Genomic DNA, 21,101 nt, shown 5'->3' with positions numbered 1-21,101 from the left:
TTGAACTATACAGAATACTTTAGTTATTCCCTTATATAGACAACAACAAAAAAAGTACTCAAATAAAAAGTGTAGGTGTTCCATTGCCTTTGATGTTCTACTTTCTGATCTGTAGATGCTTCAATAACAGAAACGTACACATTATTTCTATTTCATTCCTTTAATTACATCTTGGTGATACAGTGTGTTATAAATTGTTATTGTAAGGTTTGTCAGTTCATATGTTAGATGCTTGTGAAACAAAAACAACCACGCACTGTTCTACCCAGGAAGGGTTCTCAAGCCCCTCCCCTTTGCATGCTTAGAAAAGAGAAAGCTGGCTCCATTTTACCAGCTCTGTACAATAAAGCATCATCCCAAACAAGACTGGGACAGTGTTAGATCAGTTTAAATAACAATGGAGGCTCTGGATAAAAGATTAAAAAAACAGATTCAAATCTTTGACACTTTGACGTTACTTCATATTGTGAGGTTGTAATATAATTAATGATCTGAGCTGTCCCTGGTAAAAATAGATCTTCCTGGAGTAACAACTCCCAGATTGGGTGATCACAAGGTATTGAAAGTTGGTGTTGCTGGTTGATGTAGAAGGGTACAATAAACACAACAATGGAATGTGATTCCTCACCAGGTAGCATCCTGTTTTTCACAATTTCAGGCACTGCTACGCAGAGGATAAATCTTTTTGAACAGAAGGGAGTGATGCTCATTTTTGAGGGAAGTCAGTGAATTAGAATGCCTGTAACATAGTCAAATATCCACGGTAGCGTTTTGGTGTTTGACCTCACCCCACTGCAGGCAGTATGCAACACCATACTGTTGTTCCCCGTTCTGAAATTGGTTGGATTCCATTTCTGAAACATTCTTGTATGCCGCCATTTGCATCTCTCATTCTATTAACCATCACTTAATGATAAGCTTGAACTCATGCACCTGGTGCTCAGAGACCTGGCTACATTTTATATTGCATTTCCAGCTGCCAGTTCAGGGATTCTAGAGGTCTATTGGGCTCTGTGTTCCTCCATCAGTGTAAATGTGTTGGGTCCTGTGGGTCCTCTTGCTGAAGGTTACCCACTCAGCTTCTGCCAGGGTATAGTGCTGAAAAACGGATGGCCCTTGATGTCACTCACACCCCCTCCTCCAGAGCCCAGCCGGTACCCAGCATCGAACTGCAGGAGCTGGAGATGCACGGGGAGCAGAACAGCACAGTGGGCTATTGCATGGTACAGGGCAGTATGGGATAGAAATGTGTTGTCTAGATCCATTTTCAAAATACAGATGACTCTCGTGTAAATTAATATAACTAAGGGGAGTAATCTGTGTTGCCTTTCTTCTCACTCTGACCCTTTGCTTTCTAAATATCTTGGTATCTTTGAATAGATAAATCGATCTTCAAATAAGACTGTAATGAGCAATCCTGTCCCACAAGTGCAGTAGTACCCCAAATATTATCCAATGAAGTCACAAAGTGTTGTATTTTAGATGATTTTCTGCATGGGGATACCAACAAATATTGCATCTCTACGGTCTATGATAAAACATGCACTTAATGTAAAATAATACTCAACAACCTAACAGGTGAAGCCAGCGATGGCCCTTGCCTCACCTCGGTCAGCAGGGAGGCTGCTGCGGTGCTCAGGTAGTCTGGGAGGTGGAGTTGGGTGTGAGGGAGGATGCCAGAGGGGTGGCACTGCTTCAAGGACTGGGGGTAGCGAAGGGGGCAGGGGAGAGGGGAGTTAGTACACAGCCTGCTAGGGAGAGAACCACAGCATAGGCTATTTCAACAACATTTGTGGAGTGGACCGTGACAGAGAACAGTTACATGTAAAGTAGTAGTTACATGTATTGTGGGTAGTCCTTGGGTTAACAGAATGGGTTTGACAGAATTGAAGTCTGGACTCTGGTGGAATGGTTTTAAGATAATAGGAACAGACCAGGAAGAAGGGAACCAACAATATCCACACATGCATGAATGAAACATGAACCTTTAGTGGATTTCCACAGCACACTGACTGATAACATCTGACACTACATTATCAATAGTGGACTGCACCTTGAGCTATTTGAGTAAGGAGGGTCAACTTGTCAATTTGTGAAGTCATTTTGAAAGTGATGATGACACATTTACTGCCATATACAGTACTAAGATTCATACTGGTAGAAAATGTACAAAATAGGGTCCTAAATTGCAATGTAAGAGCAGAGCAGAAGAAGCATAACAAAAAAAAAAAAAAAAAACTGTATTTACCATTCCAGTAAGGAGCTCATACAACAAAGCACCCAAGCTCCACCAATCACAAGCTTCCGTGACTTCACAAACACCACCCACTTCTGAAATGAAAAACATTTTTTTTTTTTTTTTTTTTTTTTAACTGATTCTAAAGGTAGCAAACACCTCTTGCCCAGAGGGGAACAGGTTCCAAACGTTATGAGGGAATGATCTGGACACTCAAACACCAACGCAAGTGTCTAAAAAGAAGCAAGACTATCCTAATGCCCTTGCTTCATCCTTTCAAAAACGCTGGCAGAGGAGGACAAAATATATAAGACTGCTCTGCGCTTTGCAAATCTTTTCCTCTCAAGGAGGGAGGCAGGATGCAACCCAATTACTGTGCATTGTTGTATCACTAGATGGCACTGTTGTCATTTGTAGTCACCTGTATGAAGGTTATCCTGCTGCCATATCAGTGTCAGAGGGCTTTTTCTTTTAATAATTTGTTTTTAGCTCCCATTTATATATATATATATATATATATATATATATATATATATATATATATATATATATATTCATAACTAACTATAGTTTAGAGTTTATCATGAATTCAGCATCTGTCAGGTGTATCTTCCCAAGTGTATTACCTGGTGCACAGTACATGTCTTCCACTGCTTTGCTGCTGGTCTGGGATTGAACTTCAACCCACTGGCCAAAGTATGTTAAGCGAACCCGTCCTAAAAACAAAATAAAAAAAAACAGGAAACTTTCAAAACAGTCTACGCATGTTTTGTTAAACAAAGTTGACAAGAATTAAAATCATATCCTTTAAATTATATATATATATATATATATATATATATATATATATAAATATATATATATATATATATATATATATACACATATACACATATACACACACAATATTATGCAATCTAATAAAATACTACTATTTTAATTTGAACAGTATTTTAACTCACTTTTAAAGTGTGACTTATACATGCTGCTCCAATATGGGAGTTAAATATTGGTAAATGAATTTCACTGGGCATAAAACAGACTACACATGTAAAGGCTTGCTGTGGTCCTGTAAGATCCATCTACACACATCATCTACCAGGTACTGACCACAGCTATCCAGCAGCAAGTTCCTGGGATTCAGGTCCCTGCACACAATCCCCTGCTCATGAAGGCTTTCCAAAGCCAACAGAATCTGGGCCACCCACAGCCGGGCCTGGTCTTCGGAGAGGCCCCTGGGGCCTTGCTTGGGCAGCAGACACCAACCATCCACTTCGATGTGCAAATCGGACGCAGGCGACAGGCTGTTGCTACAATATCCGTTCTTACGAAGCGGAGAGGCTTTGGATCCAGCTCCTCTCGAGTCAAACGGGAGCACCTCCACCTGCCCGGTCACCGGGAAGGCCCCGCTCTCTCTGTTCAGAGGGCTTAACAGTTCCCAGTTCTCTTCCTCCTCCCAGCCCTTGACCTTGGTTGAGGTCACCTGGGGGTCCTTTACACTGGGGATTGCTGGGTCCTGGTCTGTCCAGACCTGGTAAGCAGCATTGTGAATGGGTAACTTCATCAGGCCCTGCCCGTTCCCTGAGGACGCACCTATCATTATGCCTGCTGAATCCACATTAGAAGAATCTACTCTGATAGGTGCCAAGCGTTCAATACTCCCTTCTGTCCTTTTCTGTTGGTTGGCAGCAGTGTTACTCAAGTCCTCTCCCCCCTCCTCATCATGCACTGTGAGGTATTGGCCAGCTACTGCACCAGGCCTCCTGGCTGTACTAGAGCCTTTGGAAGTGCCTTCAGTGGCCAACGCACCGCGGCCACTTTCCATCCAAGTTTGCACTGGGGGGTCAGAGAAATCCTCCTCCAGTTTCAGTGTCACGCTCTCACACACCAACTGGCTTTCACAGGCTGCCTCAGAACCAGAGTTTTGTACTGATGTTTCAGTTGTCTGAGGTACTTCATTTGCCAAATGGTTACTATTTACAGTCTTGTATTTATTAAATTCAATACAAGATTCAGTGCTTATCAGATTGCTTGGAGCAACTTTAGGTGCCCCATCAGGTTTGTCTCTGGTGTTCACATCTGGTTGGTGGGCAATATATTCCTGAGATTCTAACAGGTTACTCTGGTTCCTAAGGAATTGTACTTTGCTGTTTGCTGGTATAAAATCAGTCTTCATTACCATTCCAGTATAGCATTCCGAGCAAAGACAGTGTTGCGAGTGCTCATTCATTTCATTATGCTTGCTGCAGAGCAGACACCCAGCATCTCCAGCGTTGAAGCCCTCCGACTGGCCTTCTGTCTGGGGTTCTGTGTCAGAACAGTGCACCAAGTCCTCTGTAATTCCGGTCATTTTGTTTGGTGGTGTTCTGTTGCTTTCCTCAAAATCAAACCTCAGAGTTGGTGCGGTGTAGCTGTTCTTCAGCTTAATCTTTCTGCGAGAGGGACTGCAGCACTTAGGGTACTCTTTCACCCTCTCAGCGCTGGCTTTGTGAATCTGAGAAAAGAGTCTCACACCTAAATGAGCAAGAGAAACAAAGAGAAAGTCACACAGCGGATATCCTTCTTAGAGTTCATATTAAAAGGGGCTCTGTTTATAACCCAGCAGCAGCAATACAATAATCAAATTGTCTGGAGAGAAAAAAGGCTTTTGTCTTACTGAAATGAAGTTCAACTCATAAATACTGACAATAATTCTAAATAAATCTTGCAATAACCATCTAAAAAGGGGTCTTTATACGAAAAGGTGGTCCTTGTATAATACAGGTGATTTAAATTGGAAATAAATGAACATTCAATAAAGAGCTCACTACAGAAGTGGTCTTTAAATGTGGGCGTGTCTGCATTTAATTCAGACCAGGCAATACAGATCAGACAGTTCCAGTTTCTTCTCACCTTGTATGTGTTCCAGGTGAAGGAAGACTGAATCCTCACTGACGGAGTATCTCAGAAGCCGCACCATAAACGGCACGCCCTGGGGAATTATGGTCTGGTACTCACGGCTTTTCCAGCTAGACTTGGGGAGGATCTGGGGAAAAAAAAAAAAAAAAAAAAGGGAAAATACTCATTGCTCCCCCATGGGAAGCCAGGACAGCATGACAAATTTTCTGGAGAGATATGCGACTATTCCTCAGTGATTATCATCTCTAACTGGTGGAAGAACAGCCTAAAGGATTATCACTCCCGTTACTGTTCCTTAATGAATCAATCATTTCTGTTGTCTTGGATACAATAAGCACCTGCCAATCAGATGCCTTCCTTCAGCCGAATAGCAAAGACTGTCAGATCCATTTGCGCAACACCTTATTTAGTTATCCAACAGCCCATTTACGCTGAAGTGTGGGCTACAGATTGCAGGGGTTTGCCCAACCCTAAGCCGACAGCTTTGTTACTCAAGTTGATGCAATCGATTGCTGATTCATAATCCCTGAGGAAGGTGAGCCAATAGGTACTGTGAAGGTCAAAAGTACATTTCCTGGCATCTCTGATTAAAAATAGATCACAGGGAACTGCGTTACAGGCAACAGAGGATTACAAGGTTTGTGAAAAAAGCTAAATGAAACTACAAGATGGGGAAAGGGGGGGGGGGGGGGGGGGGGGGGGGGTGGGGGGGGGGGGGGGGGGGGGGGGATTATATGATAGTTTGGGGGGGGGGGGGGGGAGGGGGGTGGGGGGGGGGGGGTATATATCTGCTTCTATAAAAGGTTGAAAAAAGTTTGTCTACAAGATGGGGAAAGGGGGGGGGGGGGGGGGGGGGGGGGGATGATTGATATAGGTTTCTATATATCTGCTTCTATTCAAACTGACCTGTGAATTATGCAATGCTTCAACTGTTTTTTATATTCAAAGTTCACACAGAACCTATTTTTTATTATTTTTTTTTACAGTAACTTAACAAGTGACCCATGGATCTGATACCTACTTTGACAACAAACACCTCCTTTGTGGTTGGGTTCTGCACCATGAGCACCTAAGAAACAAACAAAGAGTATACGTTATTATTTAAAGAGGTGAAAGCATTTTTCTGTTACTCAAAAAGCTATTTTAATTCACCGAAAGTCACAAGCACAAAGAAGGCATGGCAAACGAACCTAAAAGCTTTGAAAGAGAGAATTGAAATGGTGATCCAATCCTGTCTTCCTCTAAATCATTTCTACCAGTAATAATATAATAATATCAGTTACAACATAACCCAAACAGGTGCTTCCTGTGTCTTTTCTCAGACTTAATTACCACCACTATTGCTTGGAGTTAAAATGCAAAGCAGGCTGCCTTACAATACACTGCAATCTTTAGCACACATTATTTTTAGACTGCACCCATTACATGTTCCAAGTTGCTATTTATTTCACACAGGTGTCCATCAGATGCACTGCCTGTGTAATCCCTATGTCTATAGTAAAGGCTATATGATGTTGATCTCCAGTTTTTCAGCAGGCTGTGTCTCAGGGGGGTTGTCATGCTGGCTTAGCCCAGATTTCATCCAACGGTTCCCATGAGTGTATTGTTAAACCCAGATGATTTGCTCAATGCTCAGTATAGGCAACCAGTCTGAATCACCATGCAACACTACAGACCGCACTGCGTCAATGCACAAACAAGTATGGAACGACAGAATGTGAAGGCAGTGGTTATGCAGTGCCAAGCAAACCCTCTAAAATATGGCAGCTTTATGTTTCTGTGTACAGCAATAAAACCTCCTATATATCCCTGTAAAAAGGAACATATTAAAAAGAAAATGTCCATCCCTTTTTTAAAATTAGCCCTCATTTTACTTATGTACACTACTTCTTTCCAGTAGTAAATGTGACATCAAAATAAGTGTTTTTGGCATCAACCAACTATTGTTATTTAAATAAACAATGGAAGACTGTTAAATCCAGGCAGGCATTAAGAGGAACTCAAAGTGCAGTCCCATGACACGAGTCCAAAGCTGCTGGCAACTGACCGAGACGGAAATTCTCGCACCCGTTTCTTCAGGCTTCCAGTGAACCACAGCAAGATTTCAAAATGCAATACAGCTTTCCATAAAAGATTTCCATTATTAAACACCACTTTTTTAATCAAAGCTTGAATCTTGAGATTTATGAATTGCCTTTATTTCTCTTGCCTGACCATCCTGTGCGCCTGTGTGGTTTTCAACTGAACCGAAAAAAAAAAAAAATCCAATAACCTTTTGTTTAATCGAGCAGCTTGGTTTCGGTTCACGGTATTGTGGCTTTTCACGAGTTACCTTGTCAATGACCCCGGTGACCTTGTACATCTTCAGGTCTTCCACGGGTGAGCTGAGGGTTCGGACTGGTTGAAACCTCAGGCTACTGAATCCCTGACTCTGAAAAGAGAGACGCATGTTTGTCACTGAAGCGAGCTACACATGCTACACTGGTAAACTGTAAAACTGTCAGCTACTCCACTTAATGCCCGAATTGCCTATGAATACTGTCTCAACGAATGCTTTTGGATTTTTCATTGTGTATTACAGAATTGGACTCCGGTCACAAAAACAGCTGCTACCAATAGATGCAGTGTCTTTAAACTGTGACACTGCGTACTGGGTTTGGCCAAACCACAGGCACAAAAAAGAAAGGGTGGGCTAATGCACGGATCTCAACAGTGGCTGACTTAAATACTGCCACCCTTCAGACAGAAATCCCCTGCCCTGTTAAGTGTCTGATTCTCATTATCTTGGCACACACATTTTAATAAATCTCAGTGGTGGTATTCACATCTGCTGAACAGACCACGGATTCCCTTTATATTCAAGTGATTTAACATGGCAAACATGCTGCATATGAACTGCCAGGGCCAGCTTTGAGAGTCGATCCCCATACCCTGGATTTGGAGTCTGCACTGCCCAGACTCCCCTGCAGGTGCAAGTTGAAGATTTCCTCGGCTCGTTTCAGGTACTGGGTGGTCTTCCGTTTCACTGCTTCCCTGCGCTCCTTGTTCGGGTCGACTGCAATGGATCAAGAGAAATAAATAGTTCTTTCCTTGAGCTGCCTGAAGCACGCAGTGTTAGCCAGTGCATCCTCTTGGTGGTCCAGACAGATACCACTTCCTACTTTTCTACCTTTCAGAAGGATATATCTAGCATATGAACCAGTAATTCCAACCACAAATAATATAAAAAAAGTTCTGCTTTCCTAAGAAAATCTAATGACTGTTGATAGGTCACATACACGTCCCATCTGCCCAACCTCCAAAACTAAAAGGAACTACAAGTGTGTTGATCTTTTAAACAACATATCAGCATCTTTTTTCCAAATAGTTTGTAGTCTCCCTCTAGTGACGCCCCATTCATTCCATCGTCTTTGATCCTCCAACTTTCAAAGCCTGACTCAACACAAACCCTATTGATTCCTGTAATGATTTTATCACAGCTTGTGGCTCTGGGATCACAGGGACTTCATTTCTCACCAACTTCTTTTCTTCTGCTCCTACAAGGTGACAGAGCAGAAGAGCTCTTTCGGAAGAGATCAAGGACAACAAAGTGGTAAGGAAGATTCCTCCAGTAGACACAGTGGTCTTTGCTAAGGTAATCTTGAAACACCTCTATAACGAGACCCCCTTACCCCCAGAAAGCCGTTGAAATGCTGTACCTTGCACCCCCTTTAACAAGAGGTCAACCCCGTTCTTGTAGTAGTTAAACGCAGCCTCATAGTCTTCACTGATCTCCCGGTCCAGCGCCATGCGGATCTGTTTGGCAGCGTCCACCAGGTAATCCCGCTTGGCCATGGTCAGCTTGACGTCCTGCCTGCTTGCGGAGACTTGGCTCCTGATCTGCTCCAGGTATAATCTGGCCTGGTACACAGCCCTGCCGCGGGGATCTGCGTCCTGCGGCTCACCCAACACCTGGTGCATGGTGTAGGCAGGGTCATGGTACTGGCCCCAGCTGCCTCCACATTGTCACACCTTCTCTCTGGGACAACCACTGGAAAATGAAACCCTTGATCTGCAAGTACCAAAAGAATTGAGTTTAATTTATTTGCTTACAATACTGATCCAATGAGGATTTGGATGGAACACTTGTCAAGTCAGCAGCCGGGCCAGAGTATTGAACTGTCATTCTGCAAGCCATGCAAAGATACAACAATACATTGAATTACTTATAATAAATACAATGTATTATAAAAATCAGGTTACAAAACTCAACATGAGAAAACATTTGCCCAAATCTATAACCTTCATCTAGATTTATTAGAAAAGTAATTTCTCTGCAAAGCTTTGGCCTCTGGAATCATTGCTGTTGCTTCTCCAATCACAAACAACAACAAACTCCCCTCAGTGCTGAACAATCCCCTCAGTTAAACAGACTAACATCCCAGCTTATATTCACAAGACATACAATGTGTAGTAATTTAAAACCAGAAGTGTCGTTCAGATGATATGAATGAAAAGGTCTAGGAAGGATAATGGACACTATTAAAAGCAGGATGTCACTGACCCTAATTAAAATACTTCACCTATAAGTGCATGAAACAAACTGGAAATAATAACAATATACTAATCTAATGTAACAGATCCACGCATTTCCCTGAATGTAACTGCACACTTAAAACTGCTGTCTGAAGAATCTCTGACAAACACATTCTTATTTTGGTTCCCCAGAATATGGTCTACTTAGGACACAAGCAAATCACAAATACTTCATGAACTCTGAAACAATACACAAAGCTCCGACTGTAATGTCACATAACTGTGGGCATCTCTGCGACCCGCACCTACTGCCAACCTATTTTACTGTAGACACATTTTCAGCTTCTTTTGCCTTTTAATTTGCAACCTCAGTTTTAAAATGTGTTATCCGCCATGACCGAGGTTATGTGACTACCGATGAACTGACCAAATGATCCCGAACGACACGATTCCAGCTCCTGATGGAAAAAAGATAATCTGGCGCTCCACTTCAGAGAATTGTTAAAATTGCATGGAATTTGTAGAAGGCATGGGAGGCCACCAGGAACAAGCCACACGTGAGAAACGAAATCTTCAATTGAATTGAAACTGGACAGCACTGCAGTACCTACGTAAACTCGCCCACTATTTCAAACAACCAATCGATGAACACCCGTCCCCCGAAAAAACTGCACTGCACCCATTAAACAAACTGACAGGCAAATACAATATAACAAGATAAATCTAAAGGTTGCTATGTACAGTGTGACCTTAGATTAAACTCGTTTCGTATACCTCGATTTCAAACACTGCACATTGCACCCCCACCAATAATTACACAATCAAAATGCTTCTGCAACAACTCTTTAAATTAGACTCCAAAACTAATCCATTCAAAGATGACAATATTCAGTGTATTCACAGCAAACATATTGTACTCTACCTTGACTGAAATACACCCCGTGCTTATAGGTATCTGCGCGTCTTGGAAGGATGCACAAACACAGAAAATCTTAGAACTTGGGGAAGGATGATAATGTGTGCTGATTGGCTGCTGGTGATGTCATTCTTTTGCCATCAGCTGAAAACAACTGCCATCTGGGACGCCACTTACTTTAAAGAGACAGAGCCCATACAGACCCCTATATTTTAATTATAAATTTAATATATATATATTATATATAATATATATATATATATATATATATATATATATATATAGAGAGAGAGAGAGAGAGAGAGAGAGAGAGAGAGAGAGAGAGAGAGAGAGAGAGAGAGAGAGAGAGAGAGAGACTGTTAGCCCATAATGCGGTCATAGCAACAGGCAGCATTTTTTTCAAATATTTGTTTAAAAACTGAACTTGACAGTGGGATGTAAAAAAGATCTGCTTGATTAAACTTTGCTATGCTTTACTATGGGGGACTTTTATAAGGCAAAAAATCTAAGTCACGTTGACTTTTGCATGGGATTGTAATGTGATTTAAATCTTTGGTAGGAGAAATGATTATTAGTGAAATACCTTGACATAGTACACATTGTGCCTTTCATGGAAAGTCATATGAGGTCACATGGCAATTGTGCCTCAAAGCCCTTTTTCTGCTGTCTCTCAGGAGCGTCCTTCCTCCATACTCACTTGGGGAGTTACCAGATGGTGCGCATGGAACTTGATAGCTGCATGACGTGGTAATGATTGAGGACTATGCTATTAAACCACTAAGAGACAAGGCTCGTTTCGGATAGGTCATACATTACTGCGTTTAGAAATTGACAGTAGCTAGCACGTACGCTACCCTTGTTAAATTCCTTATTATTAAGTACTGTGGTGATTTTTTTAAAGGTTACATTGTAGTGGCAGTACAGCCACTATTCATTGTCTATAAGGTGCATATGCTGTGGTGCGTACAGAGTGGTGTATTGTTATTAAGTCCACATGGGATTCTGTGTGGTAGCCTGGGTGTGTCATTACAGTAGCAGAATCTTTATAAGTACAGCCTACTGCTTATGGATTGATATAACGGGCAGTATATATCAATCCCGTTTAAATAATTTTTTCTTTTTGGAATGAGTCCAATCCACTCACTACAGAGAGATGAAGAAGCATAAAATGCCATTAGTATTTTAAGCTGCCCCCTCAGGAATCTGCAGCTGATATACCTCAGCTAACCCAACCCAAAATAAATCCTGCAAACTCGTTAGAAGCACACATGAGTACCAGTGTTGCAAATATACACCACCTTCACAAGGCCTTTTAAAACACAGGTGATGTCATGAATGTTCTCAAGAAATAAATCCTTCCTTCATTGCTATGACAACCAGGCACACATAAAGCACACTTCCTTTAGAGCAGAGAATTAACAACCCCAGCAAAGAGCAGAGCGTTCTGTACTTGTCTACAAGGTTCACTGGTTTTCACAGTAAATGGCTGATATAATATAATATTTCCTTTGCGATTTACATACTTGACCATATCTGTCACAAGCACAGAAATGTTATTTAGTAGGTGCTCATAATTAGGAACGCCTTGCTCAGATCAAACTGGGATCCCATGTAATCTGGGTGTGGTTCTTACAGTGCTGTATTTCCATTGTATTGTGTAATATAATCAGGTTAGTTATGGAGTCTATCAATACCAACAGGGATTCATAGGACAAATGTATTAAGATCCACCATGGTTAATAAAATTCAAACAAGACCACCTGATATGACTGGCCAACATAGAGGCCTTTATAAACCGCATACATTACGTTCTGGACCACAATAGAGTTTATGTTTAGGAATATTTGGGTATAAAAAAGAACACCTCTCTTAGAATGGAAACTGTTTTAGCTTTTTCCCTTTGCAGTCTTGCTTTTATGATTCAAAGCTTTGGTGGATGTTTGATGCTTTCGAGTTGTCAGGGCTGGCCTGGACCTGGTCAAGCTGTTTGACGCAGGGCTAACCGGATGAGAAGACGTGATCTCAGGTTGTGAATTTATCTGGAATTCCAGGGCAGAGATGGGCTTGGTCCGGGGAGTAGCCCGAACCTCAGGGTGCAGGTTGGGCTGCGAAGAGGACCGGACCTTCAGTGAACTACCAGTGCGAGGCTGGATGCCAATTGGTGGGAGGTGAACGTGTTCGGTGCTCATGTTCGGCACGGAGTAGCGGCTGCTGTTTGACATCACCACGTGGTGCCACGAGCTGAGGGGCGTGGCTGAGAAGTGCTGAGAGCTGCTGGAGTCCCCCGGTAACCCTGGAGATATCACCATGGAGCTGCGCGGGGTGGCCGCCTCCACAGCGCTCTGGAAGGTTTGGAGAACACGGTCGCTCTTCTGCTTCTCCTTCTTCTGACGAGATTCTTGCTTCCTCAGCTGACGGCGTTGATCGCGCATCATCTGCTTACGGGTGTCAGCAAGGCCCCTAGACAACAAGGGATTACGGGAGGAGAGTGGGTCAGAACCGGAGCTGCACACAACAGTGCTCTTAGTGGTTCAGAGAGATCTGTACACATGCTTAGCAGAAAAGCCATAGGTGATATTTCAACACAAGGTTACCCAATCTCAGTTGTACCTCAGTAACACCAATGCACATCAATGATATAATCCAATAGATTGTAGCAGATCTACAGTCTATATCCTGTTCTTCTATGTTTTTGCTTCACTGGTTACAGTGGATCAATGTTCACTCTGTAGTTCAACTGGTCTTTTCAGTGGATCACCAGCTTTAATTCTGATCAATTGCTGGCCTTCCTTTCTCACATAGATCACACCAAGGAAGCTTTGCTATTTTCAATCTGCTATATTAAATTGGCAAGACAGACTATAGACATACTGTACACACAAAAGAGACACATGTATCTGCTACATTCCCTCAGTAAGCCCTATCCTTTTACTAAGCTAGTGCCCTTTGCTTCTATAGCAGACAAAATCTATTACCATAGACAAAATTCTGTTTCCAAAATTAGAAATACTGTATACTATGTGATTTTGAGACGTTTCCATGGAATGCAATAGGTAGGGTTGTCAAGTGGATAGTAAACTTACGATAAAATATAAGAATGTTTATTTAGTGCACCACCATTCAGAACTAAGCTAATTAATTATAGTAGAAGTAATGTTATGCAAATGTATTCCTCAAGGAACTTTTATTCAAGATTGATAGACTTGATATATAATCCTTAAATATCTCTCTCCTTTTCCTTTCCTTGGTGAATGTGAACTGGGGGCAGAAGGCTGATGACCAGTTCTTTCTTCCTGCTGGCTATGACGGCTGAAGGGAGCTAGTCCGAATGAAAGAAAAGATCATTTTATTCTGAGAAATGAGACGAGAAAGTCTGCATATGAAATTAAAAACAGACAAAAGGTGACAGTAGGTGCTGTGCTCATGTACACTGTGTGAAAGTCACTTATTTGCATCAATAAACTTTTTACATTTTTAAATTTTATTTAGTGTGTCCAATTGTAATTTTCCTCCCGATTTTCTCTCAATTTGGAATGCCCAATCGCTTTTCTCCTCACCGCAGCAATTCCCCACATGGCTCAGGAGAGCCAAAGATTCAGTGGACATCCTCCGATCCCACGACCAAGCCAGCTTCCTTTTTCACCCAGGAACTCGAGAGCCTATGTCAGTGAGCTACCGACCCCTGGAGGACAAAGGCCAGCCCTCCAAGTGTCAGCTCTGAGCAGACAGGGTGCCTGACCAGCAGGGTTTTCTGCAGAGCGATGAAGAGAAACAGTCCCTGCCAGTTTTACCTCCCCATTAGGTCCCTAACCCACGGGAGCACCAGAGCCAATGCGACGCTCCCTTCGGAGTCCCTAGCGAAGACCAGCCTACTTCATACAGCCACGGCTGCGCTTCTATCAGGTGAGCCACTTGGTGGACCCCCACATCAATAAACTTTATTCTATCTCTAAGTTAGGACTTCACAAAACAAGGACAGCACTGAAAATGAAGCTCTACGGAGCCATTTTAAAAGATGTTCATGTAAAAACTTAATGAAACCCTTGTTTCATCCTTTTGCAGGTCTTTTACAGTGAAGTGTGAATCAGTGTTCTATATGTTTAGGTCCACATCAATGCAGACTCACCTGTAGTCCACCGTCCCAGTCCTGTCCTTGTCTAGTCTGTGTATCAGCTCCTCAATTTGAACCCGATCGAGAGGGATATTGGTTTGCTGAATGACAATGGAAGGAAACAGCGAAAGGAGGATAGAAAAGTTATCAAAGTAGGACATCAAATGTGTGGGACATGAGACCAGGAGAAAATGAAATGCTTGGTGTGTTTAACAAGAACTTTTCACTATTAATCCCTATCAGAGGTCATTTACAATCCAGAGTTTTGGAGACTGAGTTTTGGCGGGCATAAAGGCTGGGTCTAGTCAGAAGCAAAGGCAATGGCTGAAATGTTATTGATTCAATACAGTACAAACTACTTTAAACGTGATTCTAAACATAAGAGAAGGGGGAGCATACCACTGTTGGGTATTATACATTGAGGAAGGTAATGTGTTGTACTGTTTTTTAATTAAAAGATTAAGTCAAATACAGAATGTAGTTCTTAGTTAAATTGACAAGTACTGAGTTTGAGCAGGAGTAACATCCAGCTCTTCTGTGACATCCACAGATCGCACAGTGCCTCCTTAACACTCTGGCTAAAGGGGTGGTGGATGTCACCATATCTAAATACTGATCAGACCTAACCTGCAATAGTTTGGCTTCTGTGAGACGGCTGTTCTGCTCCTTTACTGAAGAACTGTGAGAATATCAGTAAAAATGTGCAGTCTCACCTGCACAGCTCTTCTGAAGTCAGTGACAGCCACTTTCATGAATCCGTCTTTATCAATGTTCCGGAAGAAATCCCAGAGGCGTAGCTTGCGTTCGTCCAAATAATCCTGAAGGAAACAGACTTGTTTATTATACCAGGAAAAGAATGATGACGGTACAGAACATCTTAACATTTCATATTCATATCCTTCAAACTACAAAGCCCATTAATACCAACAAAAAGAAGGAGCAATTGCCTGAAAGATGGGCATAATTCTAAGAACCATTTCTCTGACACTTGATCAGTAATTTTCCACTACATCCTTCGAACAGAATCAATATTTCTATAAACATATCTTTCCGTACGAGGGCCAATCAAAACAGCACATGATTTATGCCCCCTTTTCTTTTATCAATGGGGTTGTACCCAAGGAAAAAATGTACCATTGCCTGTCAATACATTCTAATGAAAACAACACTATTGTAAGGCAACAAAGGCAAAGTGCTATGCTGAGCCTCTCATGTGCTTTTTCATCCTTCCACCTGAATCATTTTCATGGGGTCTGGGCGCTGCTGTGGTTTCCTGGCAGTGAAGCCCCCAACCCCTCCAAAGATGACCTCCAGCCCTTGATGTTCCTGACACGTCTTTTCCAGCAGCTGCAGAAACACTTCATTCACCAGGACGTTCTAGACACCAGACAATGAAACAAACAAAGCAAAGGTAGAAATACAAACTTCTTAGCTCATCAGAGATTGCATTGTTGAATTTAGGACCAGCAAACTTGTGACGCAGTGCTTTGAATAAGGTGAGCTGTGTGTATCAGTCAGAAAATTGGCAACAGCTTGTTTTTCAATTCTATTGACAATAAATATGCCCACCACTCTTTTCTACACGTTCAAATAATGAGTAGCACTTTTAAGATGAACTCACTGAGATGTTGAGCTTCTCCAGGGCTGATTTTGGAGTGTTTTTCACTGAGTTGAGCAGGGCCAGGGCCCCTTCCACAGTCAGGGGATTGTTAGACAGCTGGAGGGTTAAGAAAACACATTGCGTTTCTTACATACTGTCCAGCATACTTTTAGAATTTAGAATCGTCTTGGGATTCTACCTAGCATTCTAGAGCTCTAGAATAGAATATAGAATATAATTCCAAACTGTTATTCACAAGAGGGACCGCAGCTAATTAACATGAGGCAAACAGGGCCCTATTGCTTATAATCATGCTCTTAGGTTAAACAGTACTTTTAAAAAGGAAAACACACTAATACACCCTCTCATGGTTGGAACTGCAAGCCTGATTCATTAATCCTGTAGGGCCCATAAAGTTCTACCTTAGTTCTGTTTTTCCATAAATTGTACAGTAATGTTTATTGATATTTTATCCCTTATAAAAGTTTCCCATTGTAAAAGCACATCAAAGTGTAATAAAGCATACTGTAAGTATTGTAAAGAATAGCAAAGTATGGTAAAGCATTGCAAACCATGGTAAAAGCATAGTAAAAGGATAATATAACCATGGGAAAATTGTAAAAAGTACCATGCAACAACGGTGTGATAAACTTTTCTAGGGGATTTCAGCTAGATTGCTGTGGAGCTATTAAACCAGGGATTATAATGATTTCTTTTCACCTATGCATATGTATAGTTTAGGGGAGGACATGGTTGAGGTTTACAGCCTTGATAACCAGAATCCCAGTGGCATTGCTTTATACTGGATCTTCCTCCAGCTCTAGCAGGCATTCCATTTTTCATTCACCTTCAGAACTTTCAGCGTGTCGTTGGCCTCCAGTCCTTTGCACAGACTGCCCGCCCCCTCGTTAGTGATGCGGTTGCTTGAGAGGTCCAGGTACAATAAGGTGCTGTTAAATTTAAGAGCCTCTCCCAACGCTAGCACGCCTTCATTCCCAAAGCCATTCCAGGAGAGGTCGAGAGACTTGATAGTCAGGTTGACCTGAGGACAAACACTGAAGGCATCAGTCACGGTGAAGAATCCATTATTTGACAGCTCCTACATTATTGTAGGTAGATTCTCGTCCAGTTTTGCATGCATTTCAGGACCACCTGGAAGTATATTTTGGTTTTATGTGGCGTTGTAAGCATTGGGTCACTAGGTGGTAGGTATAAAGCTGCAGAGACTAAAGTTTTTTCAACATTTCTGTCATGTTTCAGTGTTCATTTGTCTCTAGATGGCGCTGCAACTGCAGATATCAAACCACAAATGTATACCAGATATGGCATTCTACAGATCTGTACAATTTCTGCCATTCGTTTCACTGTAGAATCAACAGACACATCTTTGCTGTTGTAGAAAGGATAGGGGCACACACAGGTTTTCTGTGATTCTAAAAGAAGAGCACACACAGGCACTTTCTTTTCTTCTTATCCTTTTCCCAACCTCCCTCCCCCGTAGTGAAACAGCAGCCAGGTGCCCTGCATTCAGACATGTTCCTACTTTGAGTCCGGCGCTCAGAGCAACCGCCCCTTTCATCCGCAGGTGGTTCCAGCTCAGGTTTAAGACATGCAGCCCTTCATTGTTGGCTGAAGGAAAAGGAGAAGCATCAACGTCAAGCAGCATCTGTTAATGACTTAAATCTTATTAAATGTTACTGAATGCTGCCCCTCATTCAGGCAGCTTTCTCAGCCTGTCCTCTGAGACCCAGTTCTTACCTAACATCTGGCCAAGGTGTTCCCCACCCTTCTCACAGAACTCATTGTGGCTCAGGTCCAGCTCCTTCACTCTGTAATTGGACTGAACAAAGAGATCTGGGGTGGCACCTCAGACATGCCACAGACCACAGAACAGGCCTGGCTGGTAGTTTTCTGTTGTTGTGGCTGAGGAAACTACATTCTTTTCATTCAGAGAATTTTTTTATAGTGTGAATGCAGGACTATTACAGTTTTAAATTCATTAGAGGCACCAAAAACCTGTTTCTAAAAAATAAATACATTTTATAGAAAACTACGAGTGTGGAGCAAAACGTTGTGCGGCCCATCCAAGATTAAAGATTCCCATGACAAGGTGTTTGCTGATATTCCGGTAATACACACAGGAAGTTCCAGAGCTCAACTCATCAGTCACGGCTGACAATGGGGAATGAACACATTATCTAACAGAAGCCTCATAAAATTGTGACACTTACAGAAAAGACATCTGCAAAGCTCTTGACATCATGTTCCGTGAATTCATTTCCTGGTTATTAAAGGAAACAAAACCGTAACAATACTGTGGAAACTACAGTGACTGTTGAAAACAGTGCAAATACATGCAAAACACACATCTTTGAATATGCAACCTGATTGCTATTGGAACTATTTTAAATGCAGTGTTAAATACTAATAGATACACACCTGATAGCTTAATTGATCTCAGGGAGACGTTGTCCAGTAACATTTTGGAGACATGTTCAGCACCAGCAGACCGCAGGTGATTATTAGACATGTTCTGAAAAATATGACTTTTACTGAAATAGATAAATTCTCACAATTTTCTATTAAAATACAGTTTTGTCGCCCTCTAGTGGCCCACAAATTAAAACCTAAACCTCTCTAACTGCACAATAAGCCTTTCTCTGACCAGACTCTCTGGGACAAATATTTTACTCTCAGCAACCACTCTGTTGTCCATTTGGATTCTTAATCATATATTGGTGCTCCTAATTTTACAGTTTAAGTTATTGCTTTAATTGGATATGGTCACATTTACTAATACATCAACTACCTGTAAGATTGCTTACCAGGTCTTGAATGGAGCAATTTCCCTTTAACATGTCCATCAGGTATTTGGCACCCTCTGCCAGTATATGGTTATCTTCCAGTTCCAGGTTTGTGATCTTCATGTCACTCTGGTGAATAACAGTAAATGTGATGCTTTGTTACTGGGTGCAAAACAACACATGAATCAGTTTATTAGTTTATTAATAACTGAACTCAAGTGAACATGTACAATATTAATGCATCAAACTTCTTCTCTTTGCAACGTTGAGTTGAGCGCCTCCACAATGCTTTGTGTGGTAAGCATCTGCAAGAGTGTAGTTGCAGATATTAGGTACTGTGCACTTCAGCAAAGGATCTTCCTATTGGAAGGGAACAATCTGAGGAAGACGTCTCATTGTTTTCTGGACTTATCAGCCTCTCTATGTGAAATAAACAACAGACAGCAATAAATATGATCTTTAGATCAGTAATTAGTTTGCAGTATTAAACAAGCAGTTTTGACTAAAATCAAGATGAATTATCACTCAGATAATTGAATGTAATGAACGCTGATTTACCACATCCCGTTTAAGTACAGATCACTATCCACTTATCCATAACAAGTACTGCTATGTACCCATGCTTAATCATAGAAGTATAAATAACTCACCACAAGTGCTATAGCAAGAGCTTTGGCTCCCAGGGGCCCCAGTCCATGGTGGTTCAGGTTGAGGGTGGGGTTGCCAAGGTTACGCAGGAAGTAAGCGACAGGAACCACGCCTACCTCCTCACAGGCCTGCAGGTACAGATCATTGGCTGATATATCCCTGGTTTTCTCAGTAACCTCTGCACAACGATCAGATAGATAAATATAATTCAGTTAAAAGCAGACCAGACACCAACACACACTGATGAGTAAATGCCAGCAAGCTTATTAAACCTGAAAAGCAAGCGATTTACTGCAGGCACTGGAGCTGTGCAGTAGGTATCTCATTGGGTGTCTTGTGTTGAATGAACATGCCAAAAACCTGAACAACATGCTAAAGAAAAAGAAAGAACTGGAAACAATTAAGAAACCAAGGCCATATCAGATTTCATTGAACAGAAAGGAAAATACACTAAATAATAGACACCAATACCAGCAAATAACCCCCAGATAAATCACACTTTCAGAAAGGTCCTTGCTGTTTTACACACCCGGAGCAGACTTCACAATCCCTCTCACAATCAATAGCAAACATATTGCAGTGGCGCTGCAAGCCACTGGATAGCTTACCATCAGGCTCCAGATCAGTGTCCCACTCATCTCCACTGTGATCTTTCTGCACCGGACACTCGCTCGGGTGATCCAGAGACAGGGTCTCAATGGGAATGCAGGACTGGGACATCTCAAAGCTTGTAACATCAGTCAGCTGGCAGCACCTGGAAGGATGGGATTGCATAACAGATTTCATTCATGTACAGATTGCACCACCTTAAGCTCCTTTAACCTCTAAGCCCCACACAGGTTTTGTTTGCTACTAAGAGCTGCTTGGAATGAGATTCTGATACTGCGGGTAACTGTATCAGCTAAGAGACATTCGATCTGCAGATCGAAGAACACACAGTAATGGGAAACTTTAACAGAGACGCCTTAGTTAAAAATGCACTGGAGCATTACAAGTAACACAGGGCATGTTACAAACATTGCGCAAATAATGAACTAGATATTAATCTATATAGGAATCATTAATAATAATACAGTTAACATGACGATCATTCTAACTTAAATATTAAAATTAATCAATCAATATTACATCTCCAGAAAAGCCACAGTGCCAACTGTCATATGCAATTATTACCAACCGGTAACTGGGAGCATGTTTAAACACAAAGCAGAAAGTGTATTGTTACAGTACAAAAGGTAAACCAATATTATTTATATTTATTAAACCAGGTGCGCTCCTACAGACACCCAAGCCTCATTACAACGGGTGTTCCTGGCAAATACTAAACACAGACATATACATTATAAAGTACAGTATATAATACACAGACGAGT

At 41.8% G+C, this 21,101-nt stretch overlaps 2 protein-coding genes across 3 annotated transcripts; both read right to left on the bottom strand.

The window, feature by feature from the left end:
- Window positions 1-435: 435 nt before the first annotated feature.
- On the bottom strand, window positions 436-10,659 carry rps6kl1 (ribosomal protein S6 kinase-like 1). 2 transcript variants are annotated; one of them, XM_041275130.1, is made up of 11 exons: window positions 10,572-10,659; window positions 8,833-9,185; window positions 8,065-8,189; window positions 7,467-7,565; window positions 6,156-6,203; window positions 5,129-5,261; window positions 3,347-4,750; window positions 2,863-2,952; window positions 2,249-2,331; window positions 1,607-1,702; window positions 436-1,178 (listed from the first exon to the last, which is right to left on the bottom strand). In XM_041275130.1, the coding sequence occupies exons 2-11, from the start codon at window positions 9,092-9,094 to the stop codon at window positions 1,068-1,070; spliced, it is 2,451 nt and encodes an 816-aa protein (XP_041131064.1). In that variant the 5' UTR covers window positions 9,095-9,185; window positions 10,572-10,659; the 3' UTR covers window positions 436-1,067. The 2 variants fall into 2 exon arrangements, with proteins under 2 accessions (XP_041131064.1, XP_041131065.1); XM_041275131.1 differs by lacking the exon at window positions 10,572-10,659 and adding an exon at window positions 10,077-10,205.
- A 1,792-nt stretch (window positions 10,660-12,451) lies between these two features.
- On the bottom strand, window positions 12,452-20,448 carry LOC121329694 (leucine-rich repeat-containing protein 74A). Its single transcript, XM_041275394.1, has 13 exons — window positions 20,315-20,448; window positions 19,731-19,887; window positions 19,102-19,209; window positions 18,716-18,809; window positions 18,508-18,557; window positions 18,035-18,116; window positions 17,820-17,905; window positions 17,124-17,318; window positions 16,298-16,393; window positions 15,910-16,053; window positions 15,390-15,494; window positions 14,692-14,777; window positions 12,452-13,025 (listed from the first exon to the last, which is right to left on the bottom strand). Exons 1-13 carry the CDS (start codon window positions 20,446-20,448, stop codon window positions 12,452-12,454), a joined length of 1,911 nt encoding a protein of 636 aa, XP_041131328.1.
- Between the last annotated feature and the right edge of the window lie 653 nt (window positions 20,449-21,101).

The sequence above is a fragment of the Polyodon spathula genome, chromosome 17 (genome assembly GCF_017654505.1).
Source record: "Polyodon spathula isolate WHYD16114869_AA chromosome 17, ASM1765450v1, whole genome shotgun sequence".
NCBI classification, from domain to species: Eukaryota; Metazoa; Chordata; class Actinopteri; order Acipenseriformes; family Polyodontidae; genus Polyodon; species Polyodon spathula.
This window is presented reverse-complemented; position numbering and strand designations above follow the sequence as displayed.